This window comes from Cryptomeria japonica, chromosome 10 (genome assembly GCF_030272615.1).
Source record: "Cryptomeria japonica chromosome 10, Sugi_1.0, whole genome shotgun sequence".
Lineage (NCBI taxonomy): Eukaryota > Viridiplantae > Streptophyta > Pinopsida > Cupressales > Cupressaceae > Cryptomeria > Cryptomeria japonica.
The window spans coordinates 591,508,703-591,520,563 of record NC_081414.1 but is presented as its reverse complement, the minus strand read 5'-3'; the positions used below and the strand labels follow the sequence as shown (position 1 = coordinate 591,520,563).

General features: G+C 35.0%; 1 protein-coding gene across 1 annotated transcript; it reads right to left on the bottom strand.

The window, feature by feature from the left end:
* Positions 1 to 1,920: 1,920 nt before the first annotated feature.
* On the bottom strand, positions 1,921 to 3,944 carry LOC131068172 (cytochrome P450 750A1-like). The gene is made up of 2 exons (XM_058003352.2): positions 2,998 to 3,944; positions 1,921 to 2,728 (listed from the first exon to the last, which is right to left on the bottom strand). Exons 1-2 carry the CDS (start codon positions 3,919 to 3,921, stop codon positions 2,117 to 2,119), a joined length of 1,536 nt encoding a protein of 511 aa, XP_057859335.2. The 5' UTR covers positions 3,922 to 3,944; the 3' UTR covers positions 1,921 to 2,116.
* Between the last annotated feature and the right edge of the window lie 7,917 nt (positions 3,945 to 11,861).

Genomic DNA, 11,861 nt, shown 5'->3' with positions numbered 1-11,861 from the left:
TTAAGAGCTTTTGCTGCTATTCTTTATCCACACATCTCAAGAAGATGCCATCAAGATCTCTCTTATATAAAAATATCATTCTAGATCATGTGCATTGTTGCCTTCAGCTTCAAGTTCCTTTTTTCTTTAGTAGACAAAAGTTTAGGACATTCACCATAGGTAAGGTAGTGAGCAGAGTTAGAGAGCCAAAAATCATGCAAACTCACATACAACACCATTGGTAATTATTCTTCTTCTACTCTGTTTTTCTCTGCAATCAGCTTACATAGGACCTAACCTCACACTAACTTCGTGGGCTTAATTTCTAAATGGTAATCCTGCAATTTAGCAACCCATGCTCCTCTTTTATTTCCTCCAACCTTCTATTGAGTAAGAATACATTTTTATAGATGAATAAAGGACATATACAATAGAATGAGAGTGAAGGATGTAAAACCTGAATTTCTTTACAACTTTCACCATAGCAAATGCTTGCTTCTCCACTAGAGAATAATTCCGCTCATGCTTATTTAAAGGAACACTCATAAAAGAAATTGGGGCTTCTATATCTTGATCATTCTTTTGCAATAAAATAGTAGACCAAGTATGATCAAATGGATACTAGTAGAGGATGAAATATTTATTGTCATTTGGGTGAACCATCATAGGGGCATGCACTATGGTTGTCTTGATGTCTTCAACTTGGATCACTTGTCATTAGAATTCCATTTGAAGCCTTGTCATTCTTTCATCATGTCTACTATGTTTTTCATGATTTTAAAGAAATCTAGAGCAAATCTCCTAACAAGAAATTTACCTAGCCAAAGAAAGATTTGATACCAGGTTTGCTAGAGGGTAGAATGAGTTGTTGGATGAGCCTTACTCACTCAAGATCAATCTTAATTCCCTTTTTCAAAACAATGTGACCAAGAAGCTTACCCTTTGTGACATAGAAAATAGACTTCTTCGGATTGAGGAAAATACCACGTTCCTTGTATCTCTATAGAATCACTTCTAGATCATGATGTTGATTTTATCTCTTCTTAGAGAACACAATTAAATCATCTAAATATATTATGATAGTTTTATTTTTGAGGTCACCAAAAGATAGGTCCATGGCTCACTGAAAAGTGGCCCCAACAAATTTATAAGACTAAATTGCATATGATTATTTTGTAGTCCTTTGGTTGTTATCTTTACTTTCTTTTCTTGTAGTTTGGCATCTTCTATATCTCAGTTGTGTGTATGATCATATCTTTTGGTTTATTAGCTATTATTACTTTGGGGTTCCCTGGCGAGGCATTAAACCCTATGCAAATTGTTAATGATTACTCAAGATGGCTATATACCAAGATTTGAGCTTGCTACAACATCATTATCTAGCAATAATTTCACCAACAGACTTATATATGCACAAAAGTTACTTTAACTCTTAATTAATTTTATTCAAATTAAAATATAAATTACAACATACAAACTATTTATGATTTTCAACCCCTAATGACTTTAGAGTAACATCAATGGGATTTCACTGGTATACTATCAAAAGGATTAGAAAAAGTTCTCAAAAATTTTACCTTGAATAATAAAGATGGTTGGATGACTAACATTTTACATGATTGCAATGTATACCGATGTATTATATTGTGTCTCTATGACATTACATTACACATATTTGTGTGTCTTATGTTTGTCTTAAAATCTGAATAATGACAATAGAGTTTTTTAAATAAATGATGCTATCAATGAGAAATGACTTTCAACCCATGGTATACCATTGACAACACACATAATGTAAATTATTGCTCAACATGTAAGATATATAATTAATAGTAGTGTAAATACTTAATTTCTTTGTCAAGATCAATAATTCCCTACTATAAATATTATGGGTCCACCTCATTTTTGTGTTGAAAAAAAGCACTAGTTTTGAGAAGAATAGAAAGAAAACTATACAAAAGTTCTCATAAATTATATGGGTTGCCACACATGCTAGGTGTCCCTTATACTTACATCACTTGGATTGCACATGCATCCTTATTGCGATATATAAGAAGCCAACAAATATGAATGGGTTGAAGTAATGTCCATACTAACTAGTATATCATTTCCACATAGAATTTGAAGGTATAGTAAATCATGGGCAGCTAGGCAACCTCAATGAGGGGATGGTAAGAATATCATATTTTCTAGGTAAGGAGACTCCAATGGTTTCACTCATATCTAATTCCCCTTCAGCTCTCCAATCAAAGCAGTGCACTAGTTGAGCTATGGCAAGAGTCAATGTGGCCACGGACATGCTAGCCCCAGGGCATGCCCTCCTTCCTGAACCAAAGGGAACCACGTCAAAATAATCCTTCCCTTTAATAAAATCAATATCTGTACCCATAAATCTTTCTGGCTTGAATTCCAATGGATCCTTCCAAACTTTGGGATCTCTTCCCAAAGCCCAGGTGTTGACAAAAACCCTGCTCTTCTTAGGAATGAAGTACCCATCAATAGTGCAATCTTCTGTTGACTCGTGTGGGATCAGCAACGGCACCGGCGGATATAATCGTAGTGCCTCTTTCACCACACACAAAAGATATTCCATGCCTTGTAGATCACTCTCTTGTACTGCCCTCTCTTTGCTTACTACGGCTTCAACTTCCTCTTGCAATTTCTTTTGCACACTAGGATTTTGGATCAACGAACTCATCACCCAATCTAGTGTAGTGTATGTTGTTTCGACTCCAGCCGCAAAAATATCCTATCAAAAATTAAATATTAAGAATACTAACAATGGGTTCACTCTACAATGATGTGAATGTGTTAACAAAAATTCTAATCTTTTATCTTAAATAAATAAATTAACACATTACATGTTGTTACTAGAATACATATCCTAAATACATCTATCTAAAAAATGTAAAGAGATAATAGCCTCAAAGCGCCTATCTACTTTCAATAATAATTAAAATATTGAAGATATCTATGCTAATTTGTTTAAAGAACTAAGCTAAAATGCAGTATACTTACAAATACAATGCCCTTAAGGTGATCATCTGTGATAGTGATGGAATCGGCCGCCTGCATGTCCAAGAGAGCATCAATGACGTCATTTGAATTGGGCTGCTGCTTCCCCGAGCTTGAGCTTCTCCTCTGTCTGTGCTGTTCAATTATTGTTGTCATCATTTGGTCGAGAGACTTGTTTACTGTCTTCATTCGTCGCTTTACACCTTGCAGATCGAGCCAGTCAAGCCAGGGAATAAAGTCTCCAATGTTGAATATTCCCACAGTCATTGAAGCCTCTAATAACAATTCCTTAATTTTCTCGCCATGGCTACCCACACCCTGATCGTCAGAAATTGCGGTGCCATAAAGGATTTTCAATATTTGCGAACTTACAAGGGATGAGAGTATCTTGCTAAGATTGACGGCAACTGTGCCATGCCGGCTCTTCTCCCACACTGATCGGACGGCCACGGACACCGCTTCCTCTCGCATTGATCTCATCGACTCAATTCTTTTGGCGTTCAACAATTCCACCATGCACAGTTTCTTCATCTGTCTCCAATAAGGCCCGTATGGAGTGAATCCCACATCCTTGAAGTCATAGAATATGTACTTTGCTGCAGCAGTTGCAGGTCGCCCCGCAAAGATTAGATCTTTAGTTTTCAAAATCTCTTTTGCCATGTCAGGAGAAGAAATGACAATTGTAGTAACAGAACCCAGCTTCAAGGATGCAATTGGTCCATATTTCTGAGAAACGTCATAAAGACTACGGTGGATAAGCTCTTTCATCTGCAGGAGATTTCCCACGATAGGCCAGGGAAATGGGCCTGGGGGCAATCTTCCTCTCCGCCTACTAAACATGTAGAAAATCATCAACATCACTATGACTGTAACAGCCATGGTGATTGGAGCTTCATCTCTGCCTACAAATAAATTCTGAAACGACATGATGAAAATACCCACTAGTTAGCTAGCTCGCTGTGCTGTGTTGAGGCTCAGGCCACGCCCTATTTAAGAGTGTTTTAAGTGTAAGAATAGTCGTGCTAATCAACGCACGAGCCGTTTGAAGGATAATGGAATCATCCGCCACTCAATGTTGACTATTGATTAAAGAAATATATTGGTCTTTGGGAAATATATTGCTTATCAACGCACGAGCCGTTTCAACGATAGGCATTCTTCGCGTGCTTAATATATATTACAGAATACTCCTAATCAACGCACGAGCCGTTGGAACGAGAATTCACTTGTCAATTGGTGACAATTTCTCTTTCACTATCCATGCTATTCTTTAGGATGAGGGTTTTGGTGATGTTTATGTTTAGAGAAAATATATAGCTATTCATATGTCAATTGATTCGATTCAATTTTTCATTATTGACGAAAATCTATCTTCGATCTTTGGCTATTCTTAGACATGTTATTCAAGAGTATGATGTCTAATGATTGTTATATTATACAGCAATTCATTTTAAAGAGTATTATAAAAAGATTGTTAGGATGATGGGGAGGTTTGCGGCTTTTATATCATTTGATTTTGTCTATAAAAATAGCTAATATGTATTCTTCACTTTATAAATTTGTATTCTATTTTGTTATCAATATCTTTATATTAATTCACATTTTACGCGTCAAAGTATAATATTATAAATACTAGTTTCTTAGTGCAATCTCTAACTCATAATTCATGATATAAAATTGAAAGAGATGTAAACTATCTTGACCTATTTATTGAGTATCCTTAAGCAACATACAATTTTAGTAAAATATGTTTCATGCAACAATCTTTTTTTTTAACAAGAAATTATATATTTTGAAAAGTTTAAATGTTCATTCCCGGCTCTTCTTTTTTTCAACATTGTTTGTGGTTTAAGTGCAAGTTCAAGCATAGTCATGTAAATGTGATGCTAATTGAAAGTTTTTTTTGAACTATATCTACATCTACATTGATTTCACCTCATCCCCTGTTAAATATGTCTTATTCACACACTTGCTATCATCATTGGCCATGGTATCTTGACTATTTTTTCCTAATGGGGTATGTTTTATTCTCTCAATTTTCATTTTCAACTCCAGGAAATGCATGTAGAAAGTATAAAACTAAGCAGACGGTTAGATAATCATACTGAAATGGATACATATCACTCTTCATCTTCTCCATATTGACGAAAAATTACCATCGTATAATCTCACATAGATCATAATCAACATTCTCTTGAACCATCTTGTATGCCACATGAACACAGGTAGATGCACAAGAACCCTCTATGTAACTATTATATTTACTTTGTATGATATTCCCATTGTAGCATATCTAATGTCCATATCTTTGATGGTGTCAATTCTCAGTGCTCTTCCATCTATTACAACACCAGCCAAATGATTTACTTCAATATTTTTAATGGATTGCAACATCGACACTTCACCTATCGCACAAAATCCTTTCACAACCTACAATGCTTCTTTCAAAATTAAGTATGGTTCATAAATACTCACCGTGAACTTTTCTCAAAATAATTATGTAAATCTCTTCATCTTCAACTATTGAAAATATATTAAAACTTTTGGTTTCGAGTCCATGTAAAACCCATTTATATTTATCAAAAACTATTGAAAATATATTCCATGTATCCAAACCCTTGTGACCTAGGGCATCAAATTCATTCTCCAACCTCTGTGAATTATCAACTAGATTGCTTTTCCTGAAAGCCCTAATCTTTTTATGATCATACTCTTCCAAAGCAACATGAATATATTGACAAGCATCTTCCTTATAGATAACACGATCATTGACTCCAAAAAAAGCTCCAACAAGATCTATTTCTAATAGAATAAAATGCTTGAATTCATACACAAGTGTAGATTCATTATTGATACTTACAATTTTTGCCATAATGCCAAATTTCTTCTCTACAAATTTACTTCTTACACTTATGCTCGAATTCACTCCTTTCGCTCTCCTTTGCTCCTCAATTTGCAAGTTCATAAGTGATCATAATCATCAAAATAAATACTCACAAATTAGGTCTTCAAAAAGATGATACATTGTTGTTGAACCTCTGAAAAATTGCTTCTGGATCATAAGATCAACTCTAAATGTCTAGAAAATTATCATACAAATATGCCATGCTGGGGAGAATCCTAGCATCAAACCAAGAGGGGTTGAAAAGATATTTTCATTGATGCTCCCCCTTAGACCCTACTGTCTAAGTCAATTACTGAAAGAAGGAACTGCATCCATAGTGGATGTCGAACCGCCTTCAATGCTTTCTTCAGTCTTCTCTTTTGATTTCTTTACCCATATTGTCTTTCCTTTTCCTTTAGAGTCCACTCCATTCTCCAGATGAGAATTCATTCCTTTACCACTTTTACAAAACTGCAATATGCCCAACAACATTACAATTATAACATGTCAGACCATTCTGCATCATATTTCTAGTCACATTTCTCCTAAAAATCTTATTCCTGCACCCATTGGCTTTGTGCCCATATCTATTGCAAACATAATAATATCCATTGAAAGATCTGCCATTTTTGTTCACATTCATTTTGCTTCTACACTCACTAGCCTTGTGCCCAAACTTGTTGCACAAATGAAAATTTCCATTAAAAGAGTGATTATTTATTTGATTTCTACACCCACTTGCTTTGTGCCCTACCTGATTGCATGAAAAAAAAAACCTTTTGAAGACAAATACCTAGAAGAAATAGGAAGAGGTCTCTGGTCTATCATAAACTTCCAGAAATTCTGATTAGGCATGAAAGTCTTATTATTCTCAGTAGCATTCTTCAATCGATTATCCTTTCCTTCATTGTCCTTTGAACATTCACCAATCTTTCAACAATTTTGAAATTGCAAGACGGATTCTCGAATCTCTTTTCCACCTTTTAGACTTAAGCCATTACCAATCTGATCTCGAGCATCTTTAAGTTCCCTTTTCAGATTTGACACTTCCTCTTCAAGTTTCAACAATTTCATAGACTTATCATCAAGATTTATTTCATAATCATCAATAGCTCCCTTTCCTTCTCAATAGTTTTCTTGTATTTTTCTCTGCAATCATCCATATCAGCCACCACAACTTTTAGGTCTCCTTCCATATCGACAACTCCTTCAATATCATTCTAATTGCCTTGATCTAAAGCATCCATATCATTCAGCTCTTCTTCAAACATAGTGTTCAAGACTTTGGATCTACCTCAATCAGTTAAGATTACTCAAGAGAAACCATGCTCTGATATCAATTGTTGAACACATTGGATGTTGAGAGGGGGGGATGAATTAGCATAAACTAAATTCTTAAACTTGAAAACACAATTAACAACTTTAATCCATTTATCCACATCAGAAATAATTAAACTACAACAACATAAACACTCACACAAGAACACCAATCTTTATACATGGAAAACTCAAATAGGGAAAAACCACGGTGGGAGTCAACCCACAATAATGTATCCAAATGATTACAAAAATAGAGCTAACTGCTCTAGACTTTCTATCTAAGGCTAACTATTCATGGAGCAAGATACAAAAAGGACTTGCAAGCCTGAAGCTAACTGCACTTAGGGCAAGATACATAATTACAATATCAGAAAAAAATAATATGAACATAGGCATATCAGAATGCAAATTAGAATCACTATTAAAGCACAAAACTCTACTCTTAATGAAATATTTGAACCACCAAACCTTCCAAATCACTACATCTATATCCACTGCAACAAAACAACTGATTGACTACCCTACATCACACCCAAGTTGATCTTTGCTACTTTTCTATTCACATATCAAACTTACTCGCATCTTTCTACACCAATATGTCATATACAACCAGTTTAGATTTTATTCACATCTCATTTCTCCTTCACACACACCTACACAATGAAAACTTTTGTGCCAAGTTGGCCAAAAGAAGGATTGAAATATATACACTTTTCTGACCAAGATATACAACCGGACCAAAAATTAAAATGCAAAATATAAGTTGGGCCAAGAACAACATTCAATGCGCACTACTGGACCAAAAAGAACACTTCTCGTGGAATCATTGGAACACATATACTATATATCCAATTCTGATAATGCGATCTAAAGCTTGCAACAACTATATATCTGCATAAGGAAAAGAGTCCAAACCAAAACAAATAATACCTAGATCATCCAAAACATGCTTCTAACATAATTCGTCATTAAGAACATGCTAACACTATTCCAACGCTACTTGCCAGAACGTAGAACTACCAAAACACTCTCTGGTATAAGAATCATAATAGCTCAATAACTTCTCAACACTGAACTCAATTGACTAGATGTCCAGAACAAAACATATCCAGACCACTCTATTTGACATCAATGATAATAAAGACACATATGTGCAACATAATGATAATAAATATTTTAAAATAAATGATGGTAGCCATGAGAAGTGAGTTAAGCCATCGTATAGGTACCACAAACAATGCACATAATGTCAATTTTATGAAATGTATGTAAGAGTAGTGTGGATACTTTTTATGCATACCAAATTCCATAATTCCCTACATTATAATAGTATGTGCTGTTGTACAACCATTGGATAGTATGATTAGGAAAATGTGATATTATATAGACATTATTGTTGGCAATTGACACTCAATTGGTTGGTTTCAATATGTTTTCATTGATGGCAACATGGCAACTTGTTGCAGATTCATATTTTAGTTGAGTTGTGTACCGACAGGCACATCACAGACACTTCACCGATGCCGATAGGTTGGATAGATTTCTTTGGTTACCGGCAATACAGGCCGACATGTTTTAGCATCAAGTTATCGGCATTGAAGATCGACATCTTTTGGATCTGGCATCAGCAATTGTTTTTGATATTCATGTTTTATGTCATCTAGTCGACATGTATATTGATATTGTAATTATCTTTGTAAGCCGACATAAGGCATGATAAATTGTAATGGGTATATAGGTCAGTTGGTGAGATCATTTTGTTATATCATGTGAATATATATAAAGAAAGAAATACTGAAGGAGATGTGACATATATGAGAGAGATTATGTATGTTAGGATATTTTTGTAAAGGTTTATTCCGGTATAGGGTTAAGGGTTTCAGACCGGAATAGACAGAGCTTAACCAGAATTGGATTCAGGCATAGAAGATGCTATCTTTGTATTTCAATCATTTCTTCGTATTGTAATCTAGATTTGTATGTAGTCAATGAGACTCCTTTTGTGATGGAGCAGTGTGCTCTAGGTTGTAAGCCTTCCTGCAAGTGCAGGCCCCTATATTTTGTAATATCACTTCATATGGCTAGTGGATTGATATTGTGGGTCACAAATCCCACCGTGGTTTTTCCAATTTGAGGTTTTCCATGTATAATTCTATGTTATGGTATTTATCTGTGTGATTGGCTTATTGGTTTCTTTACTTCTTTCAATTCTATATGTGTCAATATACCGGTTGGTGTATGCATGTTTTAATAAGGTTAAAATTAATCATTCCGGTAGAACAGTGATTCACCCCCCCCCCCCCCCCTCTCAGTGTTCTTGGATTCCAACAATTGGTATCAAATCCTTGTGCCTCAAAGGAAATTTAACTACTAGAGGAAGATCCTGAATCCGGAATCCATGGATATGAGTTTGGAGAAGCAACTTGAGGTGGCATTGAAGATTATGATGCTAAAAGAATGAAGAAATTGAAATTGCAAGATGAATTGAATTATGCTCAGGAATTCTTTCTTGTCCTACAAGAGAGGCTATCGTCTATTCAAGCTAGGAGGAAGGAAAATTTGCAAAATAAGGATGATGAAGATAAAGATGCACTTAAGGAACATTGTTAGAAGCTAAGTCAGGCAAACATAGTCATGAGAAATGAAATGCAAGCTATAACTATAAGAATGTCTAAGGAGATTGAAGATCAAAAGAAAAAGAAAGAAAATCTTGTTGTATCTCTTAAGAAGAAATTTGAAGAATGTGGTAGGTTGGTTCATGAGAATGATATGTTGATAACTGATTTAGTACAATCCCTGAGTAATGAACAAGACCTTGAGAGACAAATGATAATTCTGAGAGATGATTTGACTATTGCAAGTGAGTATAAATAAAAATTCAAGATTAGTTCAGCACAACTAGATGATCTATTGAAGAGACAAAGGTAGAATGGAGATTCTAGTGGAATTGGATTTGAACAAGGACATAGTTCCAGTACTGAAAATGAAGATCAAAACCATAAGGCATCGGTAAGGCAATTTAATGCTTATAAATTTAATGGTAGATGCTTTATTTGTAGTAAATTTGGTCACATGGCTACGCAATGTAGAAATAGAGCAAATCAGAAACCTGATTCTACTCCCGGTCAATGTTCTAAATCTAATAAGTATGGACATAAGACAATATATTGCATAATGAATGTTAAATTTTATGCATGTGTAAAATTTGGACATATGGCTAATCAGTGCAGGTCTAGAAATTATACCGGTTATAGCAAAGCAATTCAAAAGAACAATGTTACATGTTATGCATGTAATGAAGTTGGACATATTGCTAAATTTTGTAGAAGCAAAAATCCACCAGTTGGTAATGGAGGATCAAATGAGAAAGGGAAAGAAAAGGTTAATGAAATCCAGCAAGATCATACCCAGAGATGGGTCAAGAAGTCAGAGATCAATCTGCAGATGGGAATGCTCTGGTTACTCAATTGACAGAGGAGGTTTCTCCTGCACCAATAGGAAGCTCATCTGGAAACTAAGGTAGATGTCTTAGGGGTAGGCAAAATTTATGAAGATGTTGCATATACCCCGAGAAGAGGTTCTGGAAGATGTTCCAGGCATTGGAGTGTTGGCATTCTACACTCTTATGAGAATAGTTGATGTTGTCATTGATGACAACCAACTGGAAATCAATGCATACCAACACTCAAGCTGACATGGAATAAAATTTTGTTTATTGTTTTATAATGTAATTATCTCTTGTAAAAGACGACATGGAATATTTTAAAATACTCATATATGTATGAGATCTTATAAGTCTTTTTTGTAAGGAAGATAGATGATAAGGATAAGGCAATTTTGTATAAGGTGATATAGTTGACAGCGAAGGTTTTGGTTATTGACTGAGCTTAAACTGGTACTGAACCTGGCATCAGAGATGTTGTTTTGAAGTAGTACATTGTATTGGATTTTAATAATCCATTTTGTAGTTAGTGTGACTCTTTATTGAGCAATGTGCTCTAGATTGTTAGCCTCCCTGCATGTGTAGGCCCCTCATTGTAAGCAGTATTTATTCATTGGCCAGTGAGTGAATATTGTGGGTCACAAATCCCACCGAGGTTTTTCCCACACCGGGTTTCCTCATTAAATATCTTGTGTTATGGTGTGTTTTCTATGTTGTCTCTGTTATTCTTATTTGTTGTATTAATTCTTATTTACTAGTACACTATTTTGGGATGCAAAGTTTTTAATAAGTATAAATATTTTGTTTACTAGTTAGACACTGATTCACCCCCCCTCCCCCCTCTCAGTGTCTTTAGGACTGTCATTGATTCTAACATGGAGATGCTTATCCGGCATGGAGATGTTTTATCGAGATCTAGTATCTTCCACCAGAAGTCATTAATATCAATGAAGGATTAGGGTTTCTTGGAGGATAAAAGATTGAATTCACTTCATTTCTGATTACTTTGCATTCAGAGCAATTTAGAGTGATTCAAACGAAGTCTAAGATGAATCAGTGCGATTGATATCATCTTGAGCGATTTCACCAGTGATTGGAAGAGGTCTTTAGGGTCTTTCACCAACAGCAATTCATAGGCCGATTTTCAAGTGATATCCACATGTTGCTACCCTGGATGATTCAGTTGGCACTTTTTCCCATGTTCTAGAAGGAGTGGTATAT

Coding starts and splice junctions, on each gene's coding strand:
- LOC131068172 (XM_058003352.2), bottom strand. CDS start 3,921: ATGTCGTTTCAGAATTTATTTGTAGGCAGAGATGAAGCTCCAATCACC. Junction 2,729..2,997: donor ACCTTAAGGGCATTGTATTT/GTAAGTATACTG, acceptor AATTTTTGATAG/GATATTTTTGCGGCTGGAGT.